At 37.3% G+C, this 15,430-nt stretch overlaps 1 protein-coding gene across 1 annotated transcript; it reads right to left on the bottom strand.

The window, feature by feature from the left end:
- Positions 1-3,513: 3,513 nt before the first annotated feature.
- Positions 3,514-12,369, bottom strand: tnfsf11 (TNF superfamily member 11). The gene is made up of 4 exons (XM_053626899.1): positions 11,925-12,369; positions 10,121-10,150; positions 5,575-5,701; positions 3,514-5,489 (listed from the first exon to the last, which is right to left on the bottom strand). The coding sequence occupies exons 1-4, from the start codon at positions 12,111-12,113 to the stop codon at positions 5,068-5,070; spliced, it is 768 nt and encodes a 255-aa protein (XP_053482874.1). The 5' UTR covers positions 12,114-12,369; the 3' UTR covers positions 3,514-5,067.
- Positions 12,370-15,430: the final 3,061 nt, after the last annotated feature.

Raw genomic sequence — 15,430 nt, 5'->3', positions numbered from 1 at the left:
ATAAATATATGGCATTTCCTGAGCACTTTACCTTAAGCAATTAAATTTCTTTAATGTATGCAAGCCTGGAATTACAGAGAGTCTTTAAATCTGTGTTGTGTACGGTAGCTTCTTTACATTTGGAAACAGGCACCAAAGCAAAATATTAGTAGCTGCTCTATCACTAAGTACATACTAATCTGCTCAGCTAAAGTGATTAAAGCATGCATATACAGAGAGCTTTATTATATGCCTGGCAATAGGCTGTACTTTGTAGAAGGAGCCCCTTCATTTCTGGATTCCTTGAAGATAACATCATCATGGATAAATAAGCAGGGGATTCCCTCTCTGTAACCACAACATCCCTTACTTGTTAGTGAAATAACAATGAAGCATCACTTTTAATTACCACTGAACATTACTGTTACACAAATCTGTTAACTGGTGCAGTTGCAGTTATTTTTATAATGTGAAGTATCACTTACTGCCCATACAATTTCTTTTTATTTTCTTATTATTTCCACCATGATAAAAAAAAAAACCCCTTCTAAACCTTTAAACTCCCAGGATCCATCAGTGACTCTATATGCACATTATTCAGTCTCATAACTACACACCTTTTGTATTTAATATATGCATATTATATACGCATAATATACAATAATGTATATTATTAAAGTTTGCTGTAAGAAGTGCACCTTTACAAGAACCTGAGGTGCATTGGACCATGCTGCACATTTCTTTTGACAGTGGATTTTGGGGGGTGGGGGTGGGGGTAGGGCATAACAAAAAATTGTTATGCCTAACAATATACTGTAGTTAAAATCTTAATAAAATCAATTTCAATGAAAAGGTGTTGTTAGCATAAGCTTACAGACCGCTCTAAGGGTAACAGTAAAGGAAAATGTTCAGATTACTAAGAAAAAAGCAAATATTACAGAATGTTACTCTAATTTAGCATAACAATGAAAGTAAATGATGTGGTGAAACCTACAACCAACCAGTGTGGCTTGTCTGAGATGCTAAGTTATTTCATTGTGGTATACGGGTGCTGGCAATAGTAAACTTGACCATTAAAGCATGACATGACAGTTTACATCGGGGTATTTAGTATTCTGGTTAATCAGATTGGCTTTTTACTACACTCATCTAATTTATTATTCATTTTTAAACATATTATTCAGTAATTGATATGAATTGTTCAGTAACTACAATGAAACTAATGGGATTTGTAGCTACAAGAGCAAGGAAAGCATGTTTGGACTCATCAACACTTCCTGGGAGTTTAATGCTTTAAACTGGCGCCTGAATGGAGCTAAGCTAAACGGCAATAGATCACAAACGGATGCTGTCATTGATGACAGCATAGACAAGAAATAAACATTTCTTCCCCCCAAATAAACACCAAATAAACAACATTGGTAAGAAATCTTTATATATTACATTTGCTTTATTTTTGCACTGGCCACAATTACAATTTTTTCCCTATTTTTAAAATTCATCAAATATAAAGTTACTGTCCATTAACATTTACAGAACAATGTTTTTTAAATAGTTGCTGCAGTGGTTATGTTGACTTCACCTAAAAAAAATAAAAAAAATAAAAAGTAATTTGGCCAAGGGATGAATGATGATTATGAATGATATACAATGCTAACTGTAATTTTCTCCTCTTCATAAATAATTTGATCCAAGAAGGATTGCATCAGTTATGTTAAAACTCATGTTGGCTGTTGTATAGCCCCACTGCTACTGCTAAAAATCTATATGGGCCAACGATTGTGGACACCTAACCATCATATCCATATGTGGGCCTTCTCCACACTGTTGCCACAATGTTGGAATGTCTCGATTATCTAGAATGTCTTTGTATGCTTTAGCATTAAGACTTCCCTTTACTGAAACTAAGAGGCCCAAACCTGTTTCACCATGACAATGCCCCTGTGCACAACGCAAGGTCCATAAAAACATAGTTTGCCAAGGCTGGTGTGGAAGTACTCCAGTGGCCTGCACAGAGCCCTGATCTCAACCCCACTGAACACCTTTGGGATGAACTGGAACACTGACTGCATGTCAGACCCCTCACCCGATGTCAGTGCCTGACCTCACTAATGCTCTTATGGCTGAATGGGTAAAAATCCCCACAGTGATGGAAAGCCTTCAAAAGAGTGGTGATTATTATAACAGCAAAGGGAGGACTAAATCTGGAATGTGATCAACAAGCACATATGGGTGTGATTGGTCAGGTGTCCACATATGTTTGGCCATATAGTGTATTATTGGGCATAAAACTTTATTACCTAAAATAAAATAAAATTGCCATTTAGCAACTAGTGGGCATGTATGTTTTTCCACTGAACTTCACCACTAGTTACAAAACACCTGCTTTATCAGCCTGTAATGCTCAGGGACCACAAGTGCAACCAATCAAGTCATAACTACACTGTAAAACCGGATAAGTTTATTTAACTCAAAAAGTTTGAGGAAACTAATTACCTCAAATTTAAGTTGATAAATCAATTTCTTTAAGCCAAATATACTTAAATATAACAAAAAATTATTTTAAATTACAAAGTTTGAGTTAAATTTTTGTTATATTTAAGTGTATTTGGTTTAAATAAATGGTTTATCAACTTAAAAATTTTGAGGTAATTGGTTACCTCAAATTTTTTGAGTTAAATGAACTATCCGGTTTTACAGTGTAGTCAACAACATATCAGCCAATCTTTGGCCTCAGCCTTGATGGATTGCGCAGATTGGGACTGTGCTGTCCAAGGTCCTGAAGCCTGTGGGCACAGAAACCGAGGTCAGTGCAGGGGCCTGTTATTTATTTATTTATTTATTTATTTATTTATTTTTTGCCCAAACCTGAACAGACAGCTTTCAGTTAGAGCTCATTCTGAAATGTGGCACAGAACACAAATAACCAATGCTTAGTCAGCATAGGAAGAATATGTGAGCGTGTATAACAAGCTCACAGCTGCATCATAAATCCTAATTTAAAGCCATTTTCACCCCACCACAGAATCCCATTAAAAAAAGTTCACTATTCGTATAATGTATCAATGCTCTATGTTCTGCTGACAAAAGCACTATTTGGTTATAAAACATGGTTTCATTTCAGTCAATGTCCCCACCCACCCCACTCTTGGACACTTTCTGGCAAATCGTTGTACTGAAATGTTCTATGTGGAAAACACACCTCTTGTGACTGAAATCCAGATTGCCTTCATGGATGGATGTACTTAGGAAAGTAAATCAGTGTTTATTAGCTTTAAACAGCTGTGTTTTATTACTGATATGACACATGCCTTTTACATGTAAAAAACAGGAAAAATGACTGCAGCTAACCATGTCCTTAATGCCTTAAGGGAATGAAAGGGAGATGGAGGCTTTAAACTAGAGAGCTGTATTGAGGCCCTGTAAGGTCTCATCCAATTAACAAAGGAAAATAGAAAATCTTTTAATTACAGTTATATAGATACTTTATAGATACTTTTCAGGTAAGAATAGAAGTGAGGTCGAATAGAAGTCAAGCGTAAGGCTAAGAATTTAAATGTTGATAGCAATGCTTGAGGACCAAGTAGTGACTTTCTTACTCATCAGACGTTAAAATCAACCATCCTTGTGTACTGACCTGTTGGAGAACTCACTAAATTTATGTCATTAAGTGAGACAGTGTAGCTGAGGAATAGCTGAATGACATTATTACTACTGAACAAAACATTAGCTTTTAACTCGAAGCAAAACCAGAAATACCGCATTTTAGGCATATTTAGAAAAGTATTTTTATTAGTTAGAATGATATAAATAAACAATACTATTAAACAAAACATTTGATATGAAAAATCATAAAAATTTTATGTTTGAAATTGTACGTTGAACAGCAATAAATGCTGCTTTGAATGAGAATTTTTGCACAGAATTGTCAAATACAAGATACATAAATACAAAGTTTCTTTAATCAGAAACCACTCAAGATAAGGTTTAAAAGGAGCCCTGTGCTTCCCCCCATTTGCAAAAAAGCGCATCTACAACTGACCTAAAGTCAACGCCTGTCATCCAAAACCTGTGGAAAGAATGGAGCTTAGGCAGACATACACACTGTACAAGAGTTTTAGAAGAAGACAGAACATTTTACAAATGTCTATCTTTTTCATCATAAAAAATAAATAAATACATTTAGTGCATTTTCTCATTTCCTCCAGGAGTGAAATGAAAAATAACTTTAAATTAGCATGTACCAAACTCAGTTTGGTTCACTGTATTCATGTCAATCTTTTCAGCTGTCACAACGACTAAAAGACAGTCCAGCTATCTTTGATTTTGTTTTGCTTTGTTCAAACAAATTTTGCATAACCAACAAAAAATCCATTTATTTAACAAAGTCTGCATGATTCAGACCTCTAACAGCCTTTATGTTAATCTTTTAAAATCGTATTAAACTGGGAGTTGCAAAATCAGTGCCAAATCTGCTCTAGGATTTCAGCTTGCTAAACAGAGCATAACAAATATTCAGTTGAAGGTTTTATACAGTGGTTCTGAATCGTGGATCTGAGAGGAGTGGACTATGTATGTTTTACCTGATTAATACACCTGCTTCAACTCTTGACAGGTTGAAGATTCGCATACAAAAACTGAATATGAAGTAGCAGAACTGGGACTACAACCATTACTTCAGTGTGACCACCTAGTGCTGCTGTTGCAGTACCAAAATCTGACCAGCCAATTACAGCAATCCCTTGAGCCTGTAACTACTCAAGGTAATCAGGTAATTCACTCAGTTTGTTACTGCAAGGTTTGGACACAAGTATGGACAGCAAGTGAAGTCCATAATGAAGTAGCAATGCCTTCTTAACCTACTATGACAGATAATGTTAACATGCCAAAACTTTTATAACAAAATGAACAGTTAGACGTCTGATGTGCCCTTAACGATCTACAATATAAATCAATATTGAAAAAAAAAAATAGTCAGAAGACAGTGATCTAAAATATAAGTGCTCAGTGGTTCTAGGCCATGTTGAAATTGTTCATAAGGTTGAAAAATGTGCATAAACCAGTTCAGTAGCAAAAAATAAACAAAAGTCAGGTGCTCATTTTAAAAGCACCAAAGTAAGTCCCCTCTGGCTCAGGATCCAACAGCCAAGAATTGGACACATTGACAAAAAGGCCGTCACTTTGACCCAACCGGACACTTCTTCCTTGTTGCACACAGTACATGTTGTAGTTTGGGTCACTCCAATTGAACGTGCCTCCGCTCTTTGAAAGCAGCACAGGTTTGAGTTTAGATTGTGTGTGACTCTCATGGAAAATATACTGAATCAGTTGGACGTTGCTAACATCCTGTTTCTTTGAGGCGTGATCAGGGGCATAGCGGAAACAGGTCTTGGCATACACATAATACAATCCTTGTTCCTCCATCACAAATCGTCCATCGTGGTATTTGACCTTCGTCAGAGTGCCATGAAACTGGTTCCAATGGATAGTGGTCACGACCTTGGAGTCAGCTGAGAATTCAAATTAAGGACAGGTTAAAATTTAACATCAATGCAATAAATGTTCAGATATAACTGAATAGTAGCATTTGCTTACTGCTTGCGAAGTCCATGGGGGTCTTGACAGAAAGGTGAGCTACAGGTGTTTGATCTTTTTTTCTGGATCTGTCCTTTTTCTTGATGTCTCTGAACGCATCAGCAATTATGGGTTCAGAATGAACTTCCTGATGAAGACCAGAAATGGAAAAGAAAATGAGAGCCATTTGATCTGGAGCCTGTCCGAGTTATTGACATTAACACCATTCAAAAACAGGTATTTGTATAGTAGAACCGTGGTTAAAACATAGAACTGATAGAACAATGAGTAAAAAAATCATTTAATTTATTAACCATTAGTAAAAATTCAGCAAGATTTGAGATGGAATCTACAGAATCAGTGAACACATTCCCACCTGTACATGTGTAAAAGTTCATACTGATTGAAGGTCAAGACAATACACACTAATACATTTACATATGAATTAGAACATAAACCTGCAGCCATGTGTGCATAATAATTAGCCACAGCTGATAACCCATTTCATGGTAAATATAAATAAAAATTTTAACTGGAATTATTGTTTAAAAGCTAAAGCCTCTTTTGTTGCAGTACTAATGTAGCTTCTGTAGTTATTGTTACACATGACAAGTACCAGTTAAGTAAGTACTGTGGAACAAAGACTGGCAGTGCCAAAAAAAGTGCATGAGACCATGTGCACAACAAACATGGCTATGAAGTTTCAGAATGATAGTAAATCAGTTAAGCATGTTATTTATTAATAAAAATCCTATATATTATCCAAATCACTGATTGAGATTGACATGATTTGATTTTTTTTTTTTTTACGTCTAATTTCTCTAATTTTCAGTTAATTCACTGATTTCTGCAACAACCAAGATTAGAATATTATCACGGTTGAAAATTTGATTTAAATAAATCACACCGGAAAATTTAAATAAATAAAAAATTACATTCAGTATATGCAAAGGTCATAGACTAAATGGATTTTTAGCTGAAGCATCAAGAGTTGTGTGTGATGGAAAAAGATAATAAGTGGCCCCATTTTTACTTGAGACTGATTTGGAATAGCATGTTAATGATGCTGGCTCTGGCCTTTGTTACGATGTCTCTTGGAGAAAACAGATGTCAAAAAGCACCGAAGCATACGTGAAAACATGCAGAGCGTGCGCTTAGTGTTTGCCATGGAAGACAGCTAATAATGCGCTTTTGCCTTTACAAATATGGAAAGAATGTTGAGATTTTCCACATGGATGAGTTTATTAAACAGGAGGTGTCAGGGGGATGAAAGAAATCTTGTTTGCTGTGCGCAAGAGTCCTAAAGTTTAGACTGCAATCTAAACCATTTTGAAAGTTTGTTTTAATTCACAACCACTATCTACATCATCTGTTGTCTATATGTGATTACCATAGAAAGATATTTCAACATGCTTCCCTGTACTGAGAGGGCAGAAAGCCTGTTTACTCAAAACGGATTTATACTGAAAGCGCAAGAGCAGCTGTTAGTGCAGTCGATAACATTTTTGTTTGTTGTATTGTAATTTAAGCTCTAAATTTGTGCAATTTGTTCCTATCTGAGGACAGACGTTGTGGCTATGCATTACCAACCAGTGTAGCTTAAAAGTAACCAAAAAATTCCTTGGTTTCTGCCTAATCAACCATAGATATTACATAACCTAAAGAAACCAACTAACTGGACTTACTTTTATACTGGTAGAATGGTTCTAGTTTTGTAATTACACTATAATTTCACGTTTATTGAAGAAACTCATCAACTGCCCTAGGCTCCATTATATAAGTAAGTTTCGACTAACCGGTTTTCTGGGGGTTTTTCTCAGGAAAGGGAAACGTGTTATATCACCCATGTGATACAGGTGAGATAAAGAAGGCACATTCCTGGACAAACTTAGAAGGGTGTTTAACTAAGGAATGCTACAGTTTTTTTTAGCCTGGATGCTTGACAAACAGCCAAAGTTCATATCACATGTCACATGCACTCTCTGAAAACAAGGAAGCTCAATGGAGAATTATTCTAAAAATTAGTTTAACAAAAAAGTCCTCTTTTAAGGCTGAGCTGGCAATACATGTTAATTTCAATTAAGATTTTATATGTTGAATTTGTTACATTTATTAGACATGTGTGATGAAAGATGTAAAGTTAACATCAACTACATAAACTAATTGCAGTTTATTTGCTCACTCACATGCTTACACAGGTTTTTAATGAATGCCCCTATACAAAGGATGAAAGACAGAGATAAAGATCAAGGTGACTTTACTGGACTTGCATCCTGTATATTACATTCGTTTTTAATTTCGAATACATGAATATCAATAAAGACATAACATGACATTACAAAAAGCTCTTTTTTTGGGCTAAAAATGATTGAACGATGTGTATCAGCTATTACTGGGTAGATTTAAGTTTGGCAGATACAATATGCCTGATGTAATGGAATGAGTCATCGCCACAACGAATCTCGTCACAGATGAGTTCGTCTATGCAAGTAAAGACCTATCTTTGATAAGTAGATACAGATACGGCCACAAACTTCACACGAGTAGGGTACTACTGTGCTTACTACATACTTTTTAAAAATAGCAAGATTGTGACGGTAAAGGAGGATGACATGGTGGCTGATTTTTTTTTATTATTATTAAAATTTATTTTGCATATGTTGAGCCCATTTTTATTATATAATTTATGAAAACAGAACAAAGTTCCAGAGTACACATCTTAACCAGAAAGTAGTCTGTAGCACTTGTACTTCCAGATCGACTCTGTTCACTCTGAATTGTACTTCAGTGGTCATTTTTTCATATATGGATTTATAGATATTTGATTTGAAGATTTTATATAGTGAAACTAGTAGAAACAATTAAAATGTCAATATTTCAAGTATAATATTATTTAAATTATTATATATATATATATTTTTTTTTTTAATGAAAAAGATTCACTTCTTATTTTAGAGTGTGCCAAGAAAAACCAACAAAAATTAAATAAACAAGGCGTTTCCTTGTATTCACGTAACAAACAAAACGAACACAAATGAATGCAACACTTTCAAGTGTTAGTGCTGAGAGATGTACTGAGTGTTTCCAGTGAAACTTATTGGAAGAGCATGGTACTGCACTAAAAATGACCTGCAGGAAATTATCCAGATTTTAGTAAATACAGCATTTAACGATGTTGATGGCTGCAAAGCTTCGGAATGATGCATGATTACAGTCAGCTTTGCTGATCATACACTGATGGGCCAGTGAATGAACTTTGGAAAAGCTCCATCAGAATCAACAGCTACAGTCCCAAACATCAGCCATTCACGACTGCTACCCTCCGTTGAGTTCAAATTCCTGATTCCTCTACAGAAGAATACAAGATGCCAAACGTTTCTGAAATATAATACTATGTTTTTCACAATGTTTTCCCACAGTAAACACAACAACTCCAATCGTGATTAAAAGCTTTGATTAGCTGTTTTCTGTGCAGTGTTCTGGATGCTGTTCAGCTACGACCGTAAGAGTTTGGGCGGACCACAAACAAAGTGTAGGCCAGTATATACAACTCTGGACCGCACTCGAGAAATAAAAAACAGAACAAGAGACATCGCGGATTTAAACACTGGCCTTTTAGCTTTTTTCTCAGAAGAAATGTCTGAGACTATGCAAACTGTCAAACTTGACAGTTCGTAGTGAAAAGAGCGTGACCAAGAACTCATTGCTCAAATGCTTATAAACAAAATGAGATAATACACCACTATTCCCAGGCAGTGTGGGTGGTTTGAGTCAGTCCTACTAAGGGCCAAAACCTATCAAATTAAATGGACATTGTCATAAATACGAGCTGCAAAATAAAGACCTCTAACATTTTTTACATGCTTCCCATGTACCTCCATGCCGCACCTGCCCTGTTATGCTGGTGATTAGTGTTAGTGATTATGAGGCCATTACCAAAGCCACACACAAAGCATTACATTTCTCTCTCATCAGTCCCAGAGAAGGAATGAGAAGAAGCAGCTAAGAGAGAAGCACTGACATGCACCTTATATTTTCTGTCAACCCCGGGTTATGTAAACTTGCTCCTTGTTATAAATCTCCTGTTGAGGCTGATGGCCTGCGTGTTGATTCCTCATAGTGGTTATCATGACAGACAGCAGGCCCAAGTTCTCTGGCTTGACCTTTACACAGGCAGCCCCAACCGCCACAGTTAAGGAAATGTTTTACAGCAGCTGCGGTATGTAGCTCAATGTTTATCTTCTGCTTTAAACAAATTATGAGAAAACAGTGGCACAGAGCCTGTACAAGAGCAGCAAGAATATCTTGGATGTCAACAAATGAGGAGCATTATTTCAACCAAGCTAGATACCATTATAAGACCATTTTTGAGTTTACTTGGAATTTAAGAGCACTAGTATTTCATGGAAATGGCTCATTTTAGCAAATAAACAGATGTGAACAGGAACTTAGCAATGCTGCAAGGCACCAAATAAAGATAAGTTGCTTGTTACTTTATGTAAGAAGCAACTCGTCTGTGGCATAATCAGTAGAACATCAGTAAAAATCTCAAGACACAGACACTCACCTCTATAGGCTGAGCTGAAGAAAGGTCAACCTGAAAAATAACAAACAAGATTCAGTCCTGCATCTGTATTCAATCACTTGCTTGTAAAATGGCTTATAAAATGGCTCAATATGGGGCAGTTGCATACTTTATTCTTTGTATAAACCTGTAAAAATCATGTTTTGTTCACAGGGTAAACCTGAGACAGATGTTTCCTACAAGAGATTATATTTAAAGGCATGCACTGATGGATCTCAGGCTTGTTAACCAGAAATTACAAGCAGAGCTTATATTCAGTCTATTCTGATAAGGTACCACAAACAACACAACAGGGCACATTTTAATTGCAGTGATTAAAAATTTGCGAGCCAAAGCATGCTCAGAACATAGGTGAGAGCGTCCATGACTCATTCCATGATACATGCAGGTGAAACAGTAATTTCACTAAGAAAATACTGATGTGTGTGGATTAGTACTTGTTATGATATGTATAATTAAATTCATTATCCTCGTGTCTCGTACTCTCCCTTTTTTCAGAATAATACAAGAGAAAAGGAGAAACAGTAACTTAAAAAAAAAAAAAAACATCCATAGGGGGGAAAAAACAGCAATTTTCTTCATCTGATTTTCTCCTGAATCCATTTTCCGAAGCCAATCTGAACTTTGTGCCAAGTACAACTGAAATTCATTTCGTGTCTGTTACTTGGGCTCTCTCCCAGGACGTAAGCCTCTCACACACTTATACACTACTATTCATGCCAAAGCCTCACAACACAAGATTCACAGTAAAGACTCATAAACAAGGGAAGCTGGCCTTGATTAGGATTTATAACATGTTGTGATGGGCCTGCCTGTGTGTGTGTGTGTGTGTGTGTGTGTGCGTGTGTGTGTGTTTCACGAGCTAGTTAAACTAATGATCAGATCAATCTGAAACCCCTAAATAAACAAATGAGATCTGGGAAGATCTTGAACATGTTTTCTTTATAAACCCTGCTTTCTGTCCTGGGATGAAAAGCTTAACGCATACAATAGACTTTTTTTTTTGTCCAGATTTATGCACAAGTTCGGTTTTAAGGACAATTTAGACATCCTCAACCATGAAATTGTCTCTCTCTCTCTCTCTCTCTCTCTCTCCAAAAGTGAACCAAAACATGGGAGCACATTGTTTTAAACAAGGTGATTTCCCAGCCTTCCCTGTCCTTCCCCAGCATCCTTTAGCACAGTGAAAGCAGAGCAGCCTCCAAGCATCAGCGCGCAGAGACACCTCTGGCTTTTTAAAGTCACACAAAACCTTTGAACAGCTCCGAGGTGTGAGCGAGCACACTGAGAGATTATCGAGTCGGAAAATCAAGCTCGTGCTATTGTGCACGTGCCAAAACACAAACCAGAGAGGCGACATGCTGCGGAATCTAGCGTTGTGAACGTTTCTTTTCGGAGAACTTGAACAACGCGAACACGTTGCCTGAAGATGATCTTCAAAAAAAAAAGACGAAAAAAAGGGCGTCTATGCGACACATCAGAGATAAGCCCCAACCGCCATTTCCAGTTCTGCACAGAGTCACTCGCTGCGATTTCCAGCGGACACGCAGGTAAAAACGAAACTGCGCGAGAGCTCGAAATGCAAACACAAACACGCGCGCAGTGAACATTGCAACACGATCTAAGTCTGTGCACTAAACTCAAACTTTCCTAACAGAAAAAAACAAAACCCCAACAACTTCAAGGTCAACAAAGTTGCACTGATCTTAAGCGCGTCGCGGACAGGCTCGTGCTGTAACTCGTGCCAGTGTGTATAGTAGAGAAAGTGTGCTTTCGCGTGGCTCACCTCGCGAAGATAACCGGTCAAGTGCAGCAAAATGGTGACACTAGACGCGACCTGCAGCAGTCCCATCACAGCCAGTGTGCCGAAAATCAGCGGCCTGTGGGCGCTTTGGGTAGGCGGCTGGAAGCGCGAGCCCCCGTGCTCCATGTCCATATGGTTCCGCAGGTAACCGCGATAATCATTAGCTGCCATGAGCGCGCGCTTCTAATAACCTCCTCGGTGCAGGAAGTCGGTAATGTGCGCGGATTGCTATATAAACGGTGGGTGGGCAAAGCGGCCGTGCGGCTGTGCGGAGACTCAACCAATCAGATGCTAGCGGACTCGGGAACTGTCTCGCGCTCCATCTGCAGCGCAGTCAAAGCGCCAAACTGTTCCTTTCCTTCATACTGGGGTAGTACCCACATGAGTACATCGTTTGTACCTGTAGTGTGTATTTCTTTGTGTTTTAACACGGTAACGTGACTGTAGTGTATCTTTAAAGAATTGAAAAGGCCTCTGATGTTTATTCAATGAGCTTTTTACACGCACGAGGTGCACTTTATGCATTTGAGCAGGTAAAACATACACATTAAAAGGTACAAAATATATACCCTTGAGGATAAAAGTGACAAGGAAGGGTTCCCTCAAGGGTACATTAAGCTTTCTAGGTAAAAGATACATTCTAAAGGTACAAAAGGTGTACAATTGAGAGTACCATCCCAGAGACATTGAATGGTACTGTTTAGTACTCTTTATTAAATGCTGGTTATTACTATTAAAGCAAATGATGTTGTATTTATTATGCTTTTTGAACAAAAAAAAAAGTGGTTTCAATGTGTATTAATATTTTATTAACACTCGTAATGCAGTAACCAGCACTGTCATTGTTATGGTATTTTCTGGCTTGGGTGTTGCTACACTCAAAAAGAAAAAAGAAAAAAAGCTCTAAACTGTTAGCATTCCATGTCTTTCTTGAGTGTGCACCTTTTGCACATCTAGTCTGTATCGTTTACCTAGAAAGGCACATATAGTAAACTTTCAAAGCTTTACGCTTATGTACCGGAAATCTTTTTAAAGGTTTACACTATATCAAAATTTCCAGTTGAAAGATACATATTAAAGTTACAAAAGATAATGGCACCACCCCAGTAACAAGGAACGATTCTGAGATTCTATGATTTGAGTGGACCATGATTTTTCTTGGCATTTCACAGTCCCCTAACATCACTAAAGTTACATTCTCACTGGTGTTCAGCTGTGATCTATTTTCCCTTATGATAGGTCTGAAATCTACTTTCCCGTGCTGAACTGCATTCCCATCCAGGCTGTAATTCTACTTTATGGCCACAGAATAGGCTGCTGATACACTGTGACCCTGACCAGTATACGCTTTAACAAAAAAACATGCCAGAAGGTGAATTGACTACTCAAAATTGCCCCTAGCCGTGAATATGTATGTGAACCTACATCCCATATAGGGTGTAGTCCTGCTTTGTGTCCAATGTTCCCAGGATAGGCTCTGGATCCCCTGTGACCCTGAGCAGGATAAAACAGTTACTGAAGTTTAATGAATCAATGATGATCAATTTACCTTTGTTTACATTATCTTTTTAATGTGGTCTTCATCCAGCACAGTTCTGAACAATGGCACAAAAACTCATTTTAGCATTAATATACACAAATGGTGATTTTAAAGAAGACAGGTTTTCTGTTCATATTGAAAATAATAGCTTAGCGATTAAACAATTGGGAAGAGTCGCCTAGATAACCTGTCTTGTTTTATTCTATTTTGAGGGTGCTGACAAATGACAATAAAGAAAGTCAAAAGAAACAATGTGAAGGACTGGCGTCTGATTCAGGGTGCGTACTTGCCTTGGGCCTAGTGTTCCTGGAAAAGGCTCAAGATCCACAGCCACCTCTGACCAGGATAATGCGGTTACTGAAGATGAATGAATAAATGAGAAACACATTGACACTAATTTCTTCTCATTTCCCATCATTCTCTTTTTAGACATGCTGCATATACCACATACGAAAGGCAACAAATCAGAATTTAAAATATAACGTATCAGTCAATATTATTTTTGTCTTTTCATAAAAAAATAGATTTTGAAAAACAAAAAAATCAGATTTTGGTCCAGTTTTACTTGCAGTGTGAATGGAACCTAACTTCCTGGATTTACAGGTGTGCAGGGTGTCTCCATTTGTATGTGTTGGGTAGAGTGATTAAGCAGGTGTTGCAGTGGTTCAGCGTTAATTGCAATTCAGTTGAATTGGTCAAATGATGAGACATGAAGTCAATGTAATGGAAACAAAGTAAGACAAAGTAATGGAAACATCTAACTACATATTAAGTACTTCACAAGGAGTGGGGTCACCCATTGCCTTCATCATGCCTACAGCTTTACTTGTTTTTCCTTTAAGAGGAAACTCCTCCAGTTCTTTGTGGGATCAAGGAAGTGCTTTATAGTCTACTCCAAAACATAAAAGTTGGTGCATTGTGCAGATCTGGTCACTAGAGTGTCTCTGGAATATATATGATTCCATAACTGTGGTCATGAATGTAGCTTTGAATTTTCCATCAAGGAACTTTTGTTAAAGTGCACCTGGTCCTGTAAATTGCCTCATATCCTTTGACCATCATACAACCAGGCTGAGAAATGACTTGAGCTAGTGACTTCCAAAAGATGGATAAGCATAAAATGATGCATCCCCCAACATGTTAAACAGTTAGCAACAAACACTGTGGATTTGGTTTTCTTGAAATGTAAACACATCCGAAAGTCGGAAAATTGGTGAAAGTCAACTCATCAGAGCATATTCCATTTTTCCATTGCTCAGGGGTCCAGGTTTTGTGCTGCTTACACCAAGTTATGTGTGTTTGTGTGTGGGCCTTGGATACAAGCAGTTTCCGAATGGCAGCTTGGTCATAAATCTCAGTTTTGTGAAGCTCACCACATGTAGTTGTTCTTTAATTGTTTCAACAAAGTGCTGATTCAACCCTATAGTAATCACTTTATGTTGCATTTTCATTGTGTTTAACGACTATTCTGTTAAGTATCTATCACATTTCGTCATTAAGCTCCAGTTACAGCCAGCATATCACTATGCAGCAGTGTGTTTCTCTTTGGCTTACCTTGTATTGATTTTTTTGGCATTGTTCCTTTTGACATGATTTGATGAACAGGGGCACTCTGACGCAATTTGAGCACTATTTGGGCGCTTTGCATCTTTAGTTGCCTCATGATGTTTATTTTGAAGTCCTTATTGTGTGTGGTATTAGTTATTTTGTCCACTCCACCCTGTTTGCAGTGGTGTGTCTCATTTGGAGTGTTAAATGGCATTATGCATTTTTGGCTTCTAAAATCATGTCAGTTTTTACTAACGTGTTACAGTTGACGTTCCTGCCAAGAAAAATAAAGTCTGATTGTAAGTCTGTGCCTCCAATCGTTTGTGGCAACAGTAATATTTCCACAGGAAATGCATTTATCCATTATCCAAAAATAGAACCATATGAGCATGTTAGAGTA

This window comes from Ictalurus furcatus, chromosome 6 (assembly GCF_023375685.1).
Source record: "Ictalurus furcatus strain D&B chromosome 6, Billie_1.0, whole genome shotgun sequence".
Classification (NCBI taxonomy): domain Eukaryota; kingdom Metazoa; phylum Chordata; class Actinopteri; order Siluriformes; family Ictaluridae; genus Ictalurus; species Ictalurus furcatus.
Note: the sequence above shows the minus strand (reverse complement) of the source record. Positions and strands in the feature narration are given on the sequence as shown.